We start from the raw sequence: 22,301 nt of genomic DNA, 5'->3' as shown, positions 1-22,301 counted from the left end.
GCCATAGCAATTGGTTGTATAGTTCTGCTGTTTCCTGGGATGGGGTGGAAGGTGTTTGAGGTCAACTATTAAGTGTTCCATTTTTACCTATGGATCATATTTGCAAACTTTTTTTTTTTTTTTTTTTTTGAGACGGAATCTCACTCTGTCGCTGGAGAACAGTGGCATGATCTCGGCTCACTGCAACCTCTGCCTCCCGGATTCAAGCAATTCTCCTGCCTCAGCCTCCCATGTAGCTGGAACTACAGGCACGTGCCACCACGCTCAACTAATTTTTGTATTTTTAGTAGAGACAGGGTTTCACCATGTTGGCCAGGCTGGTCTCAAAATCCTGACCTCAGGTGATCCACCCGCCTTGGCCTCCTAAAGTGCTAGGATTACAGGCATGAGCCGCTGCGCCCGGCCTGTATTTGCAAACTTTTATTGAGTTCTTACCACATGTCAGGCATCCTTTCAGTATTGAGTTCTTACCACATGTCAGGCATCCTTTCAGTAAATTCTATGAACCGCTTTAAGGCAGATACTATTATTATTGCCTCTGTTTTTAGAGCAAGGAATCCAAAGTTATAATAGAGATACTGATTATCTTGAAGCCTTCTCTAGCAGGAGCCCTTGGAGGTCCTGGCCAGGCTTTCTCTACCCCAGAAGCTTCAAAGCTCTGTTTCTAGAAATCATATCACCTTGGCAGATGCACTAAGGGGAGAATCCAGACTAACAGCATCCTCACCAGTTTGTTCTCAGACCAGAGAGGTCTTTCCAGGCTTTTCTCATGTCTCCCTTTTACAGACCCTGTATCATGGCCAAACTGGACTCTTCCCAGTTACCTGTTCCATGCCCTCCAGTTTCCTACCTGTATGTCTGTGCTCTTGCCCCATCACCCAAATTCCCATTTTAAAATCTGAGCTGCTCTGTCTCTAGGCCCTGCCCAATGTGTCCCTATTCTCTGCAGGAAGCCAGGGCAAGGGGCTAGGCTCTGGACCTAGAGTAGCTTACTGAGAGGAAGGCAGCGGGTGGATCATAAGGGAAGCAGGGACTTGGCTACAAGTTGTGGGGAGCCAGACCTTGGTATCTGAATGGACCATGACAGTCTCCAGGTGGTCACCTAGCCAGTCTTAAAGGCTGGCAAAGGGAGATCTTGACTATGATGCAGTAGGACTTGTCAGCAAAGAGGCAGGGACAAATAGAGAATCAGGCCAGGGAGGGGGTGTGCGGCAGTGCAGAGCAGCTGATCCTCAATCACAAGTTGCATGGATGGTAGGTCCTTGAGAGGTCACTGATGGAGATGAGTAAAAAGTATTCACCTCATCTCCAAGGATGATATTAGAGAGGGAAAAGACACATGTTCCCACGAAGCTTCCTGTAGTACATTTGTCACAATTTAAACAGGCTGGATTGAACATTATATTTCTTCTGCTCTTCAGGTTGTCACTATCTTCTCCTCAGGATAAAAGCTTGAGTTATGTATGTATGCATATATGTATGCATGTGGAAATGGGGTCTCGCCATGTTGCCCAGGCTGGTCTTGAGCAGCTGGGCTCAAGCGAGCCTCCCACCTTAGCCTAAAAGCTTGAGTTAATGTCTCAGACATTCATGACTTTGAATATTGGCACTGCCTACATAGCTATATGACTGTACAGTTACTTAACCCCTCAGAGTATCATTTTCCTCACCTGTAAAATGAGAGAAGTAGCGTTTACAGTAATACCTACCTTGCAGGTTTGTGATAGGGATTCAGTAAGCTAACACATGTCAAGTGCTGAGTGCAGTGGCTGGAACAGAGTTCATTTTCCAAGAATGGTGGCCAATATTGTTCCCCACATGTGTGTCTCTTGGCCTCTCCTCAGACTCCTGTCTCTGGAAAAGCACCCTGCACATCCTGTCCCCAGTACAACTCCCCAGGCAAGGAGACTCTGAGGGTGCTTCAGAACATCATGTTTCTGGTAGGAGGTGTCCTTCTCTGCCTGAGAGCAGCCCTCAGAAATGCATTCCTCATGCTGCTGACCTGGGCTGGCTGGTTGCAGCTTGGGGAAGGACTTTTCATTGGCCAATGTTTTGAAGCCAAGGACCTGCAGCCTCTCTCCAGGTGCCAACAGAGTGGTAGAGGACTTTTAGATTTAAGTACTGGAGGGACTATTACATCTTGTTCTCTGATTCTACCAAGGAGAGAATAAGAGCAGAGAGGGATAATGCCCAGGAGGAATTTAGATTCATAGGTTAGAACCACATTTCTCAAAGTGAGCTTCTTGGAGCCCTTGCACCAAGGTTGGATAAGGTCTGTACAAAAAGTCTCTAAGGAAAGAATTAACGCCCTCACTTACCCTGATTGGTCATTATACAAGGATAGTAGACAAATGGTCAGGGAGAGAAAAGTTGACCTCTAGGACTTCTGTTAGCTTGGATTTCCCAAGGGTAAGTACTTGAGAAGAACTGGAAACACCTCTGAGATTGAAAGGGTAGATTCAGACCATGTGGAAGCTGGATAGACAGGTATCCAGATACAGGCCACCAGCTTTTCCACCCCTAGAAAGTAGAGCTTATACACAGGCACGAGATACACTTCACATTGTCCTCTCAAGAAGTTACCTCAGTGGAGAAGCCAAGGGAACTTCAGCCATCTCAGCCTCGCTGTCATTTTCTGTAAAATGACGAGCAGACACCCTCCCAACTCTGCTATCTGAACAATGAACTGCTAATTCCTGGCAGACAGGGGCCAGGCTCTGCCTGGGCTACAGCCCCCATTGCTGGCATGCACTCTGATGCCATCTGGAAGAAGCTTGCACCTCATGAAGTGGCTTTAGCTAGCTCCATATTTCCTCCCTCTGTTGCTGAGCGTCCCCCATCCTTTCTGTTCTGCCAGAAACTTAGACTACTTAGCCCAGTCCACAAGTGGCGGTGATAGAACAGCTAACAGTTAATAGCCAAGCAGTAGGCTGAAAATTCATTATCTCATTTTTCCTCAAACAACCCAGTGAGGTGGGTACTCTTATCCCGGTTTTGCAGAGTAAGAGAGAGCCTTAGAGAGGTGAGGGAGGCCTTAGGAACTTCTCAAACCCCAGTGCTCCAGGTGGACTTACTCTGGCCTTAACAGGCTCTTCGGTTCCATGCATCTTTGCTCATTACTCCCACTGCCAGAATATTCTCCCTGCCCCCCACACACCTCACCTCTGTTTGAATCCTCCTCATTGGTTAAAGGGCCAGCTCAAATTCTGTCTGTCCATGAAGGTCACTGCTCCGTGATGTTCATCAGCCACACTTGCTTTCTCCTCTGAACTGCATGACCCTTACCACATCCTATTTTGCATCGTGGCACTCTGTGTGCATGGCTGTATAATCAGCCTGTAAGCACCTGGATTGCTGGGATCGTGTCCTGCGCATCTCCATATCCTCAAAAAAAATCCTGTATGTAGCACCCAGGGAGCCTCCTGACCAAGGCCTGGAAGAAGCCCTTCCAGCAAGACGGAGAGCTCTAGCGGCAACTGTTCAAGCCCGAAGTCTTCATAGCTCCACATGTAATTCATTGTAATAGCAGAAGAGAAGTATTCTTGAATGCCTGGGATTATTCAGGAGCCGGGGGGGACAGTCCAGAATTCTCATTTGTCATCCTTATTCATGCAGTAAACCTTGATTGCTGAGAGACAGCAAATCAGTTCCCTGCTCCATGTCTGTCTCCAGCAGAAAGTACCTCCCTCACAGCTCCATTGTGAGGGTCAAGTGAGGCAACAGATGAAGTGGTTGTGCACATGTAAGATATTCTTTAAACCATGAAGACAGAGCAGTCAAGGTGCTTACAGGCTGATTAGGACAAAAACATGTACACAAGTTTACCGTAATACAAGGTAGAATGTGGGAAGGGTCATCAGGGTATAGGATACCATAGGAAAACAGAGTTTCTCACACATGGAATAGGTTTGGCAGGAGGAGCTCTAGTGCAAAGGCTTTGCAGGTCAGTTAGACTGGCAGGAACAGAGAGGATCAGTGAGGCACAGGAAAGCCTTGGTTCTGCTCCAAAGGGATTTTCCGCTCTTCTGTATCAGGAGCATCCTCACTGCTCTCCTGGGATCACGTGGTCAGTCAGTTGAGTGTTTCACATGTACAGGGCACTCCAAGTGCTGGAGAGGAAGAAGCCCAGTCTCTGCCCTCTAGTACTTGGGATGATAACTGCTGCCAGGGAGTATGATCACCACCTGGTGTCAGAGCTGGTTCCAAGAGGCTTGAAGGCTCTCAAACTTCCAAGGGCTTATTTTCTAACAGAAAGAGTGGACTGTGAACACTAACACTTATTCTACTATGCAGAATGCAATAAGTGGCTTAAGAGAGTTGAACCTGCTTCTCAGAATGTTCATAGGAGGGTCATTTGCTGAAGGATCAGGCTGGTCTTCATACAGGAGGCAAGTCTGGAGCTCTGAAAAATAGCCTAGGGAGTGGGGAGGATGGTACCCTCAGAGGAAAACCTGGGGAGATCAAAGGAAGTGACCCAAGGGACATGTCCCCAACAAGAATAGGACCTTTCTTGCAGCGGAGAATAGACAATAACAACTTGTAAAATTGCTGTTTCTGTCTAAGAGCCTGCTAATATCTTAGAGAGGATTTTGCATATGTTATCTCTAATCCTTAAAACCACTCTTCAAGGTAGGCACAACCCCCACTTTACAGATGAAGAAATGAGGTTAGGACAGGATTTGCCCAAAGCCACAAAGCCAGTTGATGGGGGAATCAGAAGTCAGACCCACATTTGTTTGGTTCCCTTCCAAGAGCATGAGAAAAACTTTAAGAAGTACAGACGCTTCCACACAAAACAAACCAAGATGGACCCAGAACTGCCACTGCCCTGCCTGTACAACATGAGCACCACCCACTGCATACCTACTCCCAAGCCTTTTCAAATCTGGTACCTACTTTCCACTGTTCCACTTCACTTGGCCCACCCTGTGCCCCACCCCCTACCTCCTCCATCCCAGTTTCACCCACTCCTAAAAATGATCTCCCCACCCCAATCCCCACTTTTCTCTAGCAGAAGGCCCGAGACATGTATGCAGAGGAGCGGAAGAGGCAGCAGCTGGAGAGGGACCAGGCTACAGTGACAGAGCAGCTGCTGCGAGAGGGGCTCCAAGCCAGTGGGGACGCCCAGCTCCGAAGGACACGCTTGCACAAACTCTCGGCCAGACGGGAAGAGCGAGTCCAAGGCTTCCTGCAGGCCTTGGAACTCAAGCGAGCTGACTGGCTGGCCCGTCTGGGCACTGCATCAGCCTGAGTGAGGCTGGCCACCTGCCACTTTGCCCTGCCCTCTGCCTCCAGGGCTCCACTCCCCTTCCTTTTCTTGGTGAAAGGCACCTCCTTTCCTGATAATGAATTGTATTCCCTTTGCTTGGCTGGGGAGCCCCCCAGGCCCGGTTTGCTGGCCATAGATACCTTTGGGCTGCCTGGGACAGGCTCCTGAGGAGGATTGAGGGTGAAAGTCTCCCACGAGTACACTAAACCTAGGTCTGGTCACCAATAGGGTTTGGAGAGCAAAGGGCCACAACTCATCAGCTGCCTGTCTCTTAGATGCACTTTCTTTTTCCACCAGCACATCCTTCAACACACAGAATTTCAGGGAAGAGTTCTCCCCAAAACCCTAGCTCTTTACCCTTCCATTTTAGCCTTCCACCCAGCTTCCACAAAAGATTTGGCTCTACCTTGGATCTGCTAGTAAATAACTAATAGGCAGGCAGTTATTTGGGTAAGGAAAAAAGGGGTGGGAGAGACAGAAAATTTGCCCATCTGCTGCTCCTCCCCCTTGGCTCTCCACCTGGGATTTGCTATTGAATCTCTACCCTCTCCCACCACGCAGTACTGATTGCTCACTGAAAGACTCAGCGCCCCCAATGGTGCGCGGAAGCCAGGCGGGCGATTACAATCCAATTACCTATTGTCGACTCAGCCCACACAAGCTTTTCTCCTCCTCTTGCAAGGCATGGGGCCAGGCTCCACTCCCAAGTGAGACTGGCCCCCTCCATGGTTCAGGGTAACAGAAGGGCCTGTAGGCCCTGGTGAATTGAATCCAGCACAGGCCGCCTCCCCTGTAACACAACAAGACTGAGCAGAACCAAACACTTCTTCCAACTGACTCTGCTCCCTGCCCTCACCATCTCAAACTCTGATTCCCACTCCACTCTTCGAGGTTTCTCTCAGCTTTTTGACCTGGCTCCCTAAGTAGGCCCCTAGATGATTTATTCTTGGCATGGCAAAGCTTGTTCTAGGTCCTCTGCTTGTGAGGGTCAAAGCTGTGTCCTTTCCCTTACCTCCCTCTGACAGGACTTGCTGCAGAGCTGCTGAGAGGATTAGTGCCTTTGAAGAGCTGTCTGCCTGAGCAACTCTATTTCAGGTGCCCCACACCGGCAAGTACCAGCCAGCAACACCAACCAAATGCTACTCTCTTTAGTAAAGTCCATTTTCCTTTTCCTTTTTCTTTTTTTTTTTTTTTTGGAGACAGCATCTCACCCTGTTCTGGCTGGTCTCGAACTCCTGACCTCAGGTGATCCGCCGGCCTCACCCTCCCAAAGTGCTGGGATTACAGGCATGAGCCACCATGCCAGACTTCCTATTTTACTTTCTGCAAGCTGTTTCCCTAGCAGCTCCCTCTAGGGGAGAGGTGAAATCTTGCAAGCTGTAGCAAGAGCACACAGGAAACCCCTAACTTTCCTATACCCCACCCCCCTCTTCCCCTTTCTGTCCCGGGATACCTGGCGGCAAGAGACTTCTTGGCTATTGTCCATGCTCCTAGAATCAAGCATAAATGCCAGACACGGCGATTGAGAAGCCAATCAATGAACCCTTTGGCAAAGCCCCCATCCACACCTGGCACTCCCCTCTACCAATCCCTGGCACAGGGTTCCTGGAGAGCAGGTGCTGTACATTTTACAGCTTTACAATGGGGCTGTTGACAGCCATAATTAGGGAGGCATGAATTATGCGGCTATAATGCAGAGCCCTACAATTAAGGCGGGAATGAGGGGCTGGAGGCAGCAAACGGAATCTGCCCTATGAGCGTGGCTGTTGAGTCCTGTCTCCTGGGTCTGACTTTCCGTAATATGATTGGGGTACAGTAGAGGTGATTAATGGGGCTGGCATCTCTCTTTGGCCTGAGGTTCTGTATTCTGGGAAAGGTACACAGGGTGGAGTAGGGAGAAGCTGCCCCAGGAGGCGATGTAGTGGTGGAAAGAAGAGGCAGAGAGGTCGTCGCCCAGCAGCAAGGGCTGCAAAATAGTAGAACTCGTGGTTGCTTTGGACAGGTATGATTTGTGCAAGCCAGGTTCAACCCTTGCCTCAAGAAATCAGATGGGACCAATTTAGTGTCCTTCCACCTGTGAGCCAAGCCCCCATTTGAGGACATCTATCGTATTCTTGTGTTCTGGGTCTCAAATAGAATTTTTAAAGATTCTTAGATGTAAAACTTGTTTGCTAACTGCAACGGAAGAACACCTTCTTTTGCTGCTGCAATTGCCTACCCTCCCTCAGGTGCACTTGGCTAGCTCCAAGACCCTGGCTTTGGACTAGGGGGCACCGGAAGAGCTCTTTTGCCATCACACCACCTGTTCCTCTGTTTCCTAATCCCCGGGCGCTTTCCTCCACCCTCCTTTCATCGCGCAAGTGAAAGGCAGCCAGCTTGACAGTGTGGAAGGAGGGATTTCGCCAGCTGCGGCTGCAGTGCCCAGGCTTGGTGGCCGCGTCGGGTTGGGGCAGCTGGGCAAAATGTCTCCGAGAGGGGTAGAGTGTAGGGGGAAGTGAGTGCTGGTAGACCTCGACGGCCGCTCTCCACCATACTGTGGCGGGGTCTGGAGGTTTGGGAATACAGGGACCTTAAGGGAGCCACCCGAGAGGAGTTGGGGGTGGGGGCTTCGATAGCATTTGGGGAGGCGGCTGCGCAACGGGTGCTGAAAGGACAGCTCCTACCTGACCCACGGCACCCAAAAGGCACCTCTGCATGGAAAGTCTCCCCCTGAAACCCCTAGCCCACCTCGAGTGGGACCGTCTTTCAGGTGAGGTGCACTAAAGGCTTTTCCGAAGTGGCAGCTCGGAAGGATGCACGTCCGGCTGCGCCAAGCTGGTTTCCCCGCCTTTTTCCCACTTCGGCGTCAGCCTGGGCCCTGGGAACTGCAGCCTGTGCCTCCAGCCGCGCGCTTCCTCCTGCTTCCAGAGGAGCAGGGCAGTGCAGCCAGGCCTCGCAAACCCCTCTTCTGGGGCCCCCAGCGGGAGCAGGAAGGAAAGCCGCTGAGATGCGCCGTGAGTGTCGCACGGCTTGGAGAAGTGGGTTGCTGGGTTGCATAAGGTGGAAGGAACTTGCTAGTTTGCAAAAGACAGCTCTTGGCGGGAGCCGGAACCCGGAGCCCGCCGACTCGCGCACCCCTCCTCATTTACTGCCTTCGACGCGCGCCTCCCCGACTGCGCCCCCACCCCCTCGGCGCGCCGCCGTCTCCGCGCACTACCCCCCCCCACGCACCCCCCTCCTCACTCCCTCCAGAGGAGGTGAGTTTAAACCCCGCCCACGTGACCCCAGCTGGGCCAATGAACGGCGGCGGGAGGTGAAATCCGGTTCTAACCGGTCCGGGGCTCCCAGCGCTATAAAAACTTTATAAACCCCCCGGAGCCCGAGCAGTGTGAAGAAGAGGCGAGAACGACCCCCGGACCGACCAAAGCCCGCGCGCCGCTGCATCCCGCGTCCAGCACCTACGTCCCGCTGCCGTCGCCGCCGCCACCATGCCCAAGAGAAAGGTACGTGGCGCGAGGGCCCCAGGCGCCGGGCCACCACTGCCGCCACCGCCGCCGCCGCCTCCCTGGTGCAGGGAGCGAGAATCGGCGCCGAGCAGGAGCCAGCGCAGCCTCCCCGCGCGGGGGCTGGAGACGGTGTCGGGCAGCTCGGGGCTAACCCTGAGCGGCTCGGCTGCCCGCGGGCGCCAGAGGCCATATTGGAGGAGCGGCGGCCGCGGCGGGAGGAGCCATGTTGGCGGCTGTTTATCCCGCTCTCCTCGGGCTCGCCGCCCCCGCCCCGTGCCCCCTCCCCCATCGCGAGGGCCCCTTCCCTCCCCTCCCTGCGGGCGGGCAATTCAAACCCGAAAGGGCGGGAAGGCGGCGCTCGGGGTTGGCGGGCGGGGGAAAGCGCTGCCGCCAAAAAACCGCCGCCGTGAGGGGGCGGGGCTTGTGCGGTATGGCCCCGCCCCCTCGCCCACGTTCCCCGCGCACGAGACGCGCGCTGCCGCCGCCCACGAGTTCCCCGGGCTGCGCGCGCCTCCCTCTCCCGCCCTCGACGGCTGCCATAGCAACGGCGCTGGGCTCCGCCTCCGGAGGGGGTTTGTTTGCGCCATCTGCAGCTGTTGCTCCTGCCTGGCGCGGTGGTGCGGGCTCCGCTGCCCTCCCCGGCTGCGCTCCGGTTCAGCCCTCGCTTCTCGGGGTCGGCGAGCCGGGGCTCCTGCGCGCGCTTCGTTCTTATACTAACGTCGGGCTCACTCATTGATGTCCTAGAAAAGTTGTGTGGACGACTGCTTTAATTTTCATTGTTAGCACTCTAAAGTTTGGGAAGTAATTAATTAAGAACCACCTCAAAATCTGCAGTTTTTTGTTCTTGTTTCTTATAGGCTGAAGGGGATGCTAAGGGAGATAAAGCAAAGGTGAAGGACGAAGTAAGTCATTCTCTCTTCAAGGGTCAAAGCCTTGGACTAGCAGAGGCCACTGGACTCGGTGATTAACCGTAACCTGTGTCCTGAATTTACACTCCTATAATCTAGAGCAAATTGATACCAAACTTTCAAAGCGACTTACCTGTCTTATTTCTAACTTTCTCGTTGTCTTTATAGCCACAGAGAAGATCCGCGAGGTTGTCTGCTGTAAGTGTATGCTTTTGAATTTTCGTGCTTGTCCCTGAAACTAAAAAACATCAAAAAACAATTGCCTTTGCTTCCATGAATTATGGTTAGTGCCTGGTTTTGAATCATTGCCTCTACTTGGGACTCTTGCCCCTTTGGGTTTTGCTGGTTCTGAAATTCTGATGCCTGTAGCCAAAGTGGGACATTTGAGTGGGCTTCTGGAAATCCAACAGTCTAGAAGAAAGCCAACCACAAAAACTTTTGAGGAGGAGGAGAAACTTCTCTACCCTTGGTACTTTTGGTTGGTTGTGGGTGGTTTTCTTCAGTCCATTGTACTGATGTTCACTTTTTCCTCTCTTCCTGCCAAAAAAAGAAACCTGCTCCTCCAAAGCCAGAGCCCAAGCCTAAAAAGGCCCCTGCAAAGGTAAGTGCTAACATTGGAACTGATCATTTTCACAGAATGAGGGCTGTCCTTAGTGCCTTAACTTAATTAGCATAATGGTGCCTCCATTAATGGAGGTTATAAACTGTGTGGATAGCTTACCTCGTCCGTGTCATTCATAACGTTGGTTTCCTGATCAAGAATCTGTCATTAGTTTATAGGAAAATCTGCATTTAAATATTAAATACCCCAGGGTTTAAACTGATTTATTCTTCTGTTACTTAGGAAATTTTAAGTACTAAAGATTATAGCAAATTACAGATAATTTAGCCTAGTTTTGATCAGTTGTTCTTGTCAAATGGGTGAGGGTTTGTGTTTTATCTTGAGTAAACAATCCTACCTTGTGCAGAACTTTGCAGACCATACCTTGGTAATATGAAATGGGGAGAAACAGTTCTATTTTTTCCCCTTTTTCAGAAGGGAGAGAAGGTACCCAAAGGGAAAAAGGGAAAAGCTGATGCTGGCAAGGAGGGGAATAACCCTGCAGAAAATGGAGATGCCAAAACAGACCAGGTATAACTGCTGTTTCACCCTTTGTTAGATTTGTTCATTCAGTTAGTTGCTGATATCAAAAATTTAATTGCCCTTTTCTTGTATCACTCCAAATGTACCATTTGGTCCAGTGTGCTTGTGGCTTTCCTGTTAACTTAAATCCTGGATTCTTGAAATCTCTACTGTCAGCTGAAGGGCATTGTGTTTTATACTACATGAAGTTTTCAAGCTAGGAGTAACCTCAGGTCTCTTATTCTGGTGTTCTTCCTACCTCAATTTTATAGTGAGGCCCAGAGGAGAGGTGACTTAGCAAAGTTACCTAGTAAGTCATTCTCAGAAGAAATACTGAGTCTCAGTACCTGAAACCTGAACTTTGGCCTGGGAGCAAAGTGATGCTGTAGGTGGAATGTGAACACAGATAGTTTTGAAATCTACGCATTGCATTAATTTGTCTGTTTTCTTTTAGGCACAGAAAGCTGAAGGTGCTGGAGATGCCAAGTGAAGTGTGTGCATTTTTGATAACTGTGTACTTCTGGTGACTGTACAGTTTGAAATACTATTTTTTATCAAGTTTTATAAAAATGCAGAATTTTGTTTTACTTTTTTTTTTTTTTTTTAAAGCTATGTTGTTAGCACACAGAACACTTCATTGTTGTTTTTGGGGGAAGGGGCATATGTCACTAATAGAATGTCTCCAAAGCTGGATTGATGTGGAGAAAACACCTTTCCCTTCTAGTTTTGAGAGACTTCCTCTTGGCTCCCAGGAGGAGTGATTCCCTGACTTTGACACACATGGCCACCTTGGCACAAAAGCCTTGTGGTATAGAAAAACAAATTTGTTTTTATGTCCTCTTCTCCCTTTCCATCTTTCAGCATAGACTTAACTCCCTTAAGCCCAGACATCTGTTGGGACCTGACCCCTAGTCATTGGTTACCAGTGTGTCAGGCAATCTGGACTTTCCAGTGATGCCACTGAGATGGCACCTGTCAAAAGAGCAGTGGTTCCATTTCTAGATTGTGGATCTTCAGATAAATTCTGCCATTTTCATTTCACTTCCTGAAAGTCAGGGTCGGCTTGTGAAAAGTTGTTAAACAACATGCTAAATGTGAAATGTCAACCCTCACTCTAAACTTTCCCTGTTCAGAGCATCAGATGAAGACTTCATTGGGTTTTATAGTGGCTTTCTGATTTTTGGTAGTCCATTGAAGAAGGGAGTTTGAAAGTTGTTGTATACTGTTAACGATTGTCTGCCCATGTCCTGCCTGAAATACCATGATTGTTTATGGAAAGTATCTTTAATAAAGCTGGATACAGTTTGGCTTGGAATGCTGCCTCTGATCTTTTCCCACAAGTGGGGTAACCTGGTTTATCCAAGTCTCTTGGAACAGGGTACGTTCTGCTTTGAGGTACTCCATGTACAGTCTAATGAAGATCTTTCACTGATTTATAGTCAGTTTCCAAAACACACAGTGCTAGGTGCAGTTAGGAAGGATTCCAGGAGTAGACTTAGCTGATGGTGAAAGGCTGGGAGTATGGAGTGATTTCTGTACTTGGTTATGCAGCATTCCCTGCAGTGTTTGTTTTTTGCATGACTCCGAATACATGAAGTGTATTAAATGCAGATTTTTGGTAGATCTGCGGTTTTGGCTGGGTAGCTGACAGGAGCCTCTCTACTTCCATCTGCATTTGCAACTTCTATAAAATTAGCAAATTAATAGACTCATGTCAGAGAGTGTCCCTGTGAATGTGTACACAGTTGTCCATTTGTAAGGTAGATGACACTTTGCTCCTAAGTAGACCTGCAAACAAAGACAGAATGGGGTCTTTCCTGATTCCTTTAGTTTGGAGATGCAGAGAACCCCACGTTTCTCTAAGTGAAATGGCAAGAAGTTATTTGTTAGAATATGGAACTGGTAACAAATTCATGTTTGCACCTTGAATTTGCTTTCACAGACCTGGCTGTATTGTTGGACAGGAATAAAGTAAATAGGAGACTAATTGCTTTGTCCATTCCCTTAGTCAAAAAAGTATCGCTGTTAAGTTCTTGAGGTTTTTTGTGTATTATCTCTCAAGTGTTGAGATGTTTGTGTAATATATGTATCACACTCATGGATGAGGAATCAGGCACAGATGAAACTTGTTGAAGGTTATGTGTACATTTAATGAGCAGCAGAGTCAGGATTCAGACCCTCAACTGGACAAAAGTCATCTCTGACAGACTTATTCAGGATAAAATACCATTTGTCCATTTAGCCAGTTACCAGCCATTTACTTTCATTATTGCTGAAGTCATTCGTTCTAGGTTGTAGATGGGTAATTTTTATTCTAAAAGCGGTGTCCTCTTCCAGAGGAAACTTAGAGACATCTTAGAATGGTCAGGGGTAGTGGGCTGGTATTTGAGCAGAGGTTGCAGAATTTGAGAAAGTTATAGCTGAGGTTCTTTGTGAGTGGCAAGTCTGCTAAGCCCTGGGCTATGCGAACAGCTCTGCCTCATGCTCTTTAATCTTTGAGTCAGTCCTATGAGATACAGGTGTAGCCCCATTTTGTAGTCGAGAGTGAGGCTCAGATGTGAAGCGACTGGCTGAGGTTAAACTTGATAGTCTGTTTTTACTTATTTTCTGGCCCTCTTCTTGTTGCCATATAATTAGGATGAGTAGGGTAAGCTTGAACTTTTTCGAGTTTTTTTCTTTTTTTCCTTCCTGGAAAATACTGATTTGACTGGCTCTGGACCATGAAAGTAGCTGGGCCTAAAACCAAACCAGACATCAAAACGTGGTAAGGACCATTCACTAAGACAGCCATGGTAGCATGCTCAGTGCCAGCCCTGTCTCCAGGCCCATTCTTAAGATCTCGGGAAAAGTCACCAGATGCTTGGGCTCTAAGTAAAAAAAAAAAAAAAGTAACATAAATGGCACAAACTAGAGGATTCATCTGATACAAGTCCCGAGGTCGGGCAGTTGTGAGGACCCAGGTGGGCTTCCTGTCTTTCTGCTCTGCCGCCCTCAACATGTTCTCCAGCCACCTCACCTTCAAGGCAGTTGCTCCAGACATCGTAATTTGCCATACCAATGGCAAGAGGCTGGAGGACTGCTCCTTTTTTCCCTGCATTTAAGAAGAATGAAATATTTCCTACAAGCACCCCAGCAGCCTGTGTTTCACTGGGCAGATCTGGATTGCCTCTCCACTCCTAAACCAATCATAGCAAGAGGAATGAAACCACAGAATCTACCTAGACCAGTCAGAATTGTTGGAATTCAATAGAGGAGGGATGATGATGGAGGAAAATGGCTGTTGTGTGGACAGCCTGCTGCACGGTCTCTTCAGGCCTGGTCTGATTCATTGCAGCAGTTAACACTACTGAGAATTACCCCTCCCCTTCTTTAAATTGAGAAATAATCATATACCATTAAAAGTCACCACTTTGGGGGGAGGGATAGCATTAGGAGATATACGTAATGCTAAATGACGAGTTAATGGGTGCAGCACACCAACATGGCACGTGTATACGTATGTAACCTGCACGTTGTGCACATGTACCCTAAAACTTAAAGTATAATAATAATAAAATTTAAAAAATAAATAAATATACTTAACGCTCTTGGGGAAAAAAAAAAAGTCACCACTATATCATTATTTTAAGAGATGGAGTCTTGTGTTGCCCAGGCTGGTATTCAACTCCTGGGCACAAATGAGTCCTCCCACCCTGGCCTACCAAAGTGCTGGCCACCACACCCAGCCAAAATTCACAATTTTAAAGCATATACTACAGTGGTTTTAGTACATTCACAACATTGTGCAACTATTGCCACTATCTAATTCTGGAATATATACGTGTGTGTGTGTGTGTGTGTATATAAATATATATATATATATATATATATTTTTTTTTTTTTGAGATGGGGGTGTCTCACTGTGTCACCCAGGCTGGATTGCAGTGGTATGATCTCAGCTTATTGCTCACTGCAGCATCTACCTCCCAGGCTCAAGCTCCCACCTCAGCCTCCCAAATAGCTAGGACTACAGGCACACACCATGCCTGGCTAATTTTTTGTGTTTTTGGTAGAGACAGGGTTTTGCCATGTTGCCCAGGCTAGAGTCTTGAACTCCTGACCTCAAGTGATCTGCCCACCTTGGCCTCCCAAAGTTCTGGGATTATAGGCATGAACTACCCTGCCCAGCCTCTGAATATTTTCATCACCCCCAAAAAGCTCCATGCCCATTAGCAGTTAACTCCCCATTTCTTCCTCCCCCATCCCTAGACAATCACTAATTACTTTCTGTCTCTCTAGACCTTTCCTGGATATTTCATCTAAATGGAATCAATCTGTGTTTTTTCTCGACTGGCTTCTTTCACTTAGCATGTTTTCAAGGTTCATCCATATCATATGTATTTGATAACTTGTACTGTCAAATAACATTCCATTGTATGGATATATCACATTGGATAAGTCACATTTTATTTACTCATCAGTTGATGTACATTTGGGTGATTTCCACTTTGGGACTATTGTGAATAATGCTGCTACAAATATCATATAGAAGTTTTTGTAGGCATATGTTTCTAGCTCATTTGGGCACATACCTAGGAATGAAATTGCTGGGTCATATGGTAACTCGTACTTTTTTCTTTCTTTTTTTGAGACGGAACTTCGCTCTTGTTGCCCAGGCTGGAGTGCAGTCGCATGATCTCGGCTCACTGCAACCTCCTCCTCCCAGGTTCAAGCAATTATTCTGCCTCAGCCTCCCAAGTAGCTGGGATTACAGGCATGTGCCACCACGCATGGCTAATTTTTTGTATTTTTAGTAGAGACAGGGTTTCTCCATGTTGGTCAGGCTGGTCTTGAACTCCCGACCTCAGGTGATCCACCTGCCTTGGCCTCCCAAAGTACTGGGGTTACAGGTGTGAGCCACCTTGCCCGGCCTTTTCTTTCTTTTTAAGACAGTATTGCTTTTGTCACCCAGGCTGGAGTGCAGTGGCGTGATCTCAGCTCACTGCAGCCTCTCCCTCCTGGGCGATTCTGCTGCCTCAGCCTCCCAAGTAGCTGGGATTACGTGTGCCTACCACCACACCCGGCTAATTGTTTGTATTTTTAGTAGAGACAGGGTTTCATCATGTTGGCCAGACTGGCCTCAAATTCCTGACCTCAGGTGATCTGCCCACCTCAGTCTCCCAAAGTGCTGGGATTACAGGTGTGAGCCACTGTGCCCAGCCTGTGCATCTTTTTTTAAAGAAGTGTCTATTCACATGCTTTGCCAAGTTATAATTAGGGAGTGTGTGTGTGTTTAACATGCTTCTCAGGAAAGTATTCTTTGTGGGTTGTTTTTATTGTTGAAGTGTAAGAGTTCTTTTCTCTTACTTTTCTTTTTTTTTCTTTTTTCTTTTTTTTTAGAGGGAGTCTTGCTCTGTCACCCAGGCTGGAGTGCAGTGGCATGATCTCAGCTCACTGCAACCTCTGCCTCCTGGGTTCAAGCAATTCTCCCTGCCTCAGCCTCCAGAGTAGCTGGGATTACAGATGACCACAACTGTGCCCGGCTAATTTTTTTCTATTTTTAGTAGAGATGGGGATTCACCATATTGGCCAGGCTGGTCTCGAACTCCTGACCTCAGGTGATCCGCCTGCCTTGGCCTTCCAAAATGCTGGGATTACAGGCATGAGCCACCTTTTCTATTCTTTCTTTTATTTTATTTTCAGACGGTCTCGCTGTGTCCCCCAAGCTAGAGTGCAATGGTGCAATCTCGGCTCACTGCAACCTCTGCCTCTCAGGCTCAAGAGATTCTTACGCCTCAGCCTCCCAAGTAGCTGAGATTACAGGCAATGCACAACCACGCCTGGCTAATTTTTGTATTTTTAGTAGAGACAGGGTTTTGCAATGTTGGCCAGGCTGATCTTGAACTTCTGACCTCAGATGATCCGCCCACCTCAGCCTCCCAAAGTACTGGGATTACAGGCGTGAGCCCCTGCCCCTGGCCTCAGAGTTCTTTATGTATATATATGTGTGTGTGTGTGTGTGTGTGTGTAGTTTTTGGTTTTTGATTTTTGAGACAGGATCTAACTGTGTCTCCCAGGCTGGAGTGTAGTTGTGCAAACACAGCTCACTGCAGTGTTGATCTGGGCTCAAACAATCCCCCCTTGTAGCCAGGACTACAGGCACACACAGCACCATGTCCAGCTAGTTTTTTGTTTGGGCGGGGTTTTTGAGGCAGAATCTCAACTCTGTCCCCCAGGCTGGAGTGCAGTGGTGCAATCTTCATTCATTGCAAACTCCGCCTCCCGGGTTCAAGAGATTCTTATGCCTCAGTCTTTCGAGCAGTTGGGATTACAGGTGTGCACCACCGTGCCCAGATAATTTTTTTTGAGACCGAGTCTTGCTCTGTCACCAGGCTGGAGTGTAGTAGCGGGATCTCAGCTTACTGCAACCTCCGCCTCCCAGGTTCAAGTGATTCTCCTGTTTCAGCCTTCCAAGTAGCTGGGATTACAGGCGCCTGCCACCATGCCCGGCTAATTTTTGTATTTTTAGTAGAGACCGGGGTTTCACCATGTTGGCCAGGCTGGTCTTGAACTCCTGACCTTAGGTAATCTGCCCACCTCCCAAAGTGCTGGGATTACAGCCTTGAGCTACCGAGCCTTTTTTTTTTTTGGAGATGGAGTCTCCCCTGTGTCACCCAGGCTGGAGTGCAGTGGTGCGATCTCAGCTCACTGTAACCTCCGCCTCCTGGGTTCAAGCAATTATCCTGCCTCAGCCTCCCGAGTAGCTGGGATTACAGGTGTCTGCCACCACACCCAGCTAATTTTTGTATTTTTTAGTAGAGATGGGGTTTCACCATGTTGACCAGGCTGGTCTTGAACCCCTGACTTCAGGTGATCCGCCCACCTCGGCCTCCCAAAGTGCTGGGATTACAGGCATGAGCCACCAACCCTGGCCTAATTTTTGTATTTTTAGTAGAGACGGGGTTTCACCATGTTGGCCAGGCTGATCTCAAACTCCTGGCCTCAAGTGATCTGCCCTCCTTAGCCTCCCAAAGTGCTGGGGATTAGTGGCATGAGCCACCACACCAAGCCTGAGTTCTTTATATAGTTTCCATATTAGATACTTATAATATCCGTAATCCCTTCATTCTGTGTGTGTGTGTTTTGTTTTGTTTTGTTTTTGAGATAAGAGTCCTGCTCTGTCACCCAGCCTGGAGTTCAGTGGCATGAACACTGCTCACTGCAGCTTCAGTCTCTGAGCTCAGGTGATACTCCCACTTCAGCCTCCTGAATAGCTGGGATTACAGACATGTGTCATGATGCCCAGCTAATTTTTAGATTTTTTGTAGAGATGGAGTCTTAACCATGTCGCCTAGGCTGGTCTTGAACTCAAACAATCCTCCTGCCTCAGCCTCCTTAAGCGCTGGGATTACAGGAGTAGCCACTGCGCCCGGCCCTTCTTCACTTTCTTAATACTGTCCTTTGACAAACCAAGTTTTTAATTGTGATGCAATCCTGTTTACTTATTTTTGGTTACTTGTGCTTTTAGTGTTATATCTAAGAAACCATTGCCTAGTCCACAGTCATGAAGATTTACACCCATGTTCTCCAAGAGTTTTAAATAGTTTTAGCTCTTCACTTTAGGTCTTTGATCTATTTTGAGTTAATTTTTGTATAGTGTGTGAGGTAGGAGTCCAAGCATTTCCTTTTAAAAACTTTTCTAGCCCTCTTCCTGGGCTAGAACTTCTAGTTTCTGAGACAGCATTCCTCCAGCCCCTTTGCAATCCCCTCCTCTTCAGTTTTTCCTCATGATGTCATCGAGCGACTCACATTTGCATCCCTCCCAATCTCTCTTGAGGTCAGTATTTCCATCAACCTCCTGTGTAGTCCCATCCAGATGTACCACAGGCACCCCAAACTCAACATGACCAAAATTCAACTCTCCTTGCTCTTCACAAACCACCTCCTCTAGTTCCCCTCAATCTTTTACAAGTATTACAGGAAAGAGGTCTTGATCCAGACCCCAAGAGAGGGTTCTTGGATCTCGAGCAAGAAAGAATTCAAGGCGAATCCACAGTGCAAAGCAAAAGCAAGTTTATTAAGAAAGTAAAGGAGGCTGGGTGCAGTGACTCACACCTGTAATCCCAACACTTTGGGAGGTCAAGGTGGGTGGATCACCTGAGATCAGGAGTTCAAGATTGGCCTGACCAGTATGGTGAAACCCCATTTCTACTAAAAAATACTAAAATTAGCTAGGCGTGGTGGCGGGTGCCTGTAGTCCCAGCTACTGTGGGGCTGAGACAGGAGAATTGCTTGAACCCAGGTGGCAGAGGTTGCAGTGAGCCGAGATCGCTCCACTGCACTCCAGCCCGGGCAACAGAGCGAGACTGTCTCGAAAAAATAAACATTAAAAATAAAGGAAAGGAATAAAAGAATGGCTACTCCATAGACAAAGCAGCCCTAAGGTCTGCTGGTTGCCCATTTTTTTGGTTATTTTTTTGATGATATGCTAAACAAGGGGTGGGTTATTCATGCCTCCCCTTTTGAGACCTCATAGGGTAACTTCCTGACATTGCCATGGCATTTGTAAACTGTCGTGACACTGGTGGTGAGGATGACCAGAGGTCACTCTCGTTGCCATCTTGGTTTGGGTGGGATTTAGCCAGCTTCTTTACTGCAACCTGTTTTATCAGCAAGGTCTTCATGACCTGTATCTTATGCTGTCCTCCTATCTCATCCTGTGACTTAGAATGCCTTAACCATCTGGGAATGAAGTCCAGCAGGTCTCAGCCTCATTTTCCCTAGTTCCTATTTAAGATGGAGTTGCTCTGGTTCACATGCCCGTAACAAAAGCACCACCACCCATTCCACCCCTCAAGCTAGAAACCTGAAAGTTATCCCAGATTCATCTCTCACTCCCCATCATCGCATATTTTCAGTGAGTGTGTTAAGTCATGGTGACTTGACTTTGAAAAAAATGTCTATTTTTGGTCATGGAAAATTTCAAATATGTGCAAAAGTAGGATAATACAATGAGTCCCATACTCCCACCACACAACTTCAACACTTAGTAACTTGTCACAGTTCTTGTTTATACCACTGTCCACATTAATTTCTTAATATTATGAAATACCCAAATTTTAAAATTTCTAACTGTCCAAGTATCTTCTTTTAAAAATGCACTCGTTTGCCGGGCGCAGTGGCTCACGCCTATAATCCTACCACTTTGGGAGGCCGAGGCGGGTGGATCACGAGGTCAGGAGATCGAGACCATCCTGGCTAACATGGTGAAACCCCGTCTCTACTAAAAATACAAAAAAAATTAGCCGGGCGTGGTGGTGGGCGCCTGTAGTCCCAGCTACTCAGGAGGCTGGGGCAGAAGAATGGCATGAACCCAGGAGTTGGAGCTTGCAGTGAGCCAAGATCACGCCACTGCACTCCACCCTGGGCAACTGAGCAAGACTCCATCATCCTCTTGCCTTGGCCTCCTGAAGTCCAAGGATTACAGGCGTGAGCCACCACACCCAGCCCATTAACCTAACTCACCTTTTCTCCACCAGTCCCCTCCTGTCTTCACATACCTTCTTTGTCAGCCTAGATTCTATGGTCCAGCACCAAGAGAGTTAGACACTGAACTCCCTTCTCTATCACACTTAACCCAGCACTCAGCTGGCACCTGTACCCAAACAGCTGGACGTTGCATAAGAGTACTACACCATCGTGCTAACTAGACGCCCCTTATAGTTACAACGGCAGATTTCAAATGGGCCCTCAACACTGCCAAACTCTCCAATTACTTTCCCTAATATAGGCACCTTTCGTGTCTTGGATAAACTATTTGACACCTTCACCTTATCTCCCATCGCTAACCTCCTGCTTTCTTCACCCACATCAGCAATTTCCCTTCATACTTCATGGTGATAGAAGATGTGGTGAGAAAAGAGCTACCTCGTCTTCCCACCACCTCCTCTACTACCTACCTGCAGCACAGTGTACAGGCCGCTTGGGTCCCCTACTATTATGGGGGTAATCTCTAAAGCCAAACTTTCAACTTGTGTTCGGGACCTATCCCTCTGCTCCTCTGAGGCTAAGCCCACACAGGTACCTCCTTGCTTGCCTTATCCATTTCTTCTATTGGATCATTCTTGCATCTCCCAAATAAAGTGTCAGCTTTAAATTTTTTTTTTTTTTTTTTTTTTTGAGACAGAGTTTCACTCTGTCGCCCAGGCTGGAGTGCAGTGGCGCGATCTCGGCTCACTGCAAGCTCCGCCTCCCGGGTTCATGCCATTCTCCTGCCTCAGCCTCCCAAGTAGCTGGGACTACAGGCGCCCGCCACCACGCCTGGCTAATATTTTTGTATTTTTAGTACAGACGGGGTTTCACCGTGTTCGTCAGGATAGTCTCGATCTCCTGACCTCGTGATCCGCCCACCTTGACCTCCCAAAGTGCTGGGATTACAGGCATGAGCCACTGGGCCCGGCCTAAATTTTTAAAACATATTTTTAGGGGGCATACATGAAGTTGCATTACATGGATACTTTGGGTAGTGTTGAAGTCTGGGCTTTTAGTGCAACCATCACCTGAAGAGTGTGCACGTGTGCACTGTATTCATCAGGTAATTTCTCTCTCTTTTTTTTTTTCTTTTTGAGACGGAGTTTCACTCCTGTTGCCCAGGCTAGAGTGCCCAGGCACAATCTCGGCTCACTGCAACCTCTGCCTCCCAGGTTCAAGCGATTCTCCTGCCTCAGCCTCCCGAGTAGCTGGGATTACAGGCATGCACCACCACACCTGGCTAATTTTGTAATTTTAGTAGAGACGGGGTTTCTCCATGTTGCTCAGGCTGGTCTCAAACTCCCGACATCAGGTGATCCGCGCACCTCAGCCTCTCAAAGTGCTGGGATTAGAGGCGTGAGCCACTACGCCCACCCTCCATCAGGTAATTTCTCATCCCTCACCACCCTCCCACCTTTCCAAGTCTAGTATCAGCATTTTAATCCTTTCCTCAGCCACCTCTTTCTGAAGGGCTAAGGGTAACACCAGGATGAGACACAACCTAGTCCATGCCACCATTATCTCTTGGGGACCAGTGCATCAGCATACCTGTGAACTTAGCAATGGAGTTCTTGGGCCCTGCTTCAGACTCACAGAGTCAGAATCCCTGGAGATGGGGCCTAGGACCATGGCTTTAAAAAATGTTTAGGGCCGGGCACGGTGGCTCACGCCTGTAATCCTAGCACTTTGGAGGCTGAGGCAGGTGGATCACAAGGTCAGGAGTTTGAGCCCAGCCAGTTCGAGACCAGCCTGGCCAACATTGTGAAACCCCATCTCTACTAAAAATACAAAAACTAGCTGGGCATGGTGGCACACGCCTGTAATCCCAGCTACTTGGGAGGCTGAGGCAGGAGAATTGCTTGAACCCAGGAGCAGATGTTGCAGTGAGCCAAGATTGCACTACTGCACTCCAGCCTGGGCGACAGAGTGAGACTCTATCTCAGAAAAACAAAAAAACAAACAAAAACTGTTTAGGTGGCTGGTCATGGTGGCTCATGCCTGTAATC

General features: G+C 48.2%; 2 protein-coding genes across 26 annotated transcripts in view; both read left to right on the top strand.

Moving 5' to 3' along the window:
- Window positions 1-7,432, top strand: part of DHDDS (dehydrodolichyl diphosphate synthase subunit) — a 39,259-nt gene extending 31,827 nt beyond the window's left edge. For 10 of the 25 annotated variants that reach the window (XM_055103636.2, XM_055103603.2, XM_055103613.2 and 7 more), the window contains 2 exons: window positions 133-248; window positions 5,015-7,432. In XM_055103636.2, the coding sequence (XP_054959611.1) occupies window positions 133-248; window positions 5,015-5,081 (183 nt within the window). In that variant the 3' untranslated portion in view covers window positions 5,082-7,432. Of the gene's footprint in view, window positions 1-132; window positions 518-5,011 lie in introns of those variants that run through there. The other 15 variants (XM_008961665.4, XM_003809439.5, XM_055103625.2 and 12 more) reach the window with 3 other exon arrangements.
- Window positions 7,433-8,418: 986 nt separating this feature from the next.
- HMGN2 (high mobility group nucleosomal binding domain 2) lies at window positions 8,419-12,100 on the top strand. Its single transcript, XM_003809435.5, has 6 exons — window positions 8,419-8,751; window positions 9,612-9,656; window positions 9,831-9,860; window positions 10,213-10,263; window positions 10,699-10,794; window positions 11,240-12,100. The coding sequence occupies exons 1-6, from the start codon at window positions 8,737-8,739 to the stop codon at window positions 11,273-11,275; spliced, it is 273 nt and encodes a 90-aa protein (XP_003809483.1). The 5' UTR covers window positions 8,419-8,736; the 3' UTR covers window positions 11,276-12,100.
- The last annotated feature ends 10,201 nt before the right edge of the window (window positions 12,101-22,301 follow it).

Source organism: Pan paniscus, chromosome 1, assembly GCF_029289425.2.
Source record: "Pan paniscus chromosome 1, NHGRI_mPanPan1-v2.0_pri, whole genome shotgun sequence".
NCBI classification, from domain to species: domain Eukaryota; kingdom Metazoa; phylum Chordata; class Mammalia; order Primates; family Hominidae; genus Pan; species Pan paniscus.
This window is presented reverse-complemented; position numbering and strand designations above follow the sequence as displayed.

What these genes read in the sequence shown, in the direction of transcription:
- HMGN2 (XM_003809435.5), top strand. An exon ending in GATCCGCGAGGTTGTCTGCT is followed by an intron (nt 9,861 to 10,212) that starts GTAAGTGTATGC and finishes TGCCAAAAAAAG; the next exon opens with AAACCTGCTCCTCCAAAGCC. An exon ending in GAGATGCCAAAACAGACCAG is followed by an intron (nt 10,795 to 11,239) that starts GTATAACTGCTG and finishes GTTTTCTTTTAG; the next exon opens with GCACAGAAAGCTGAAGGTGC.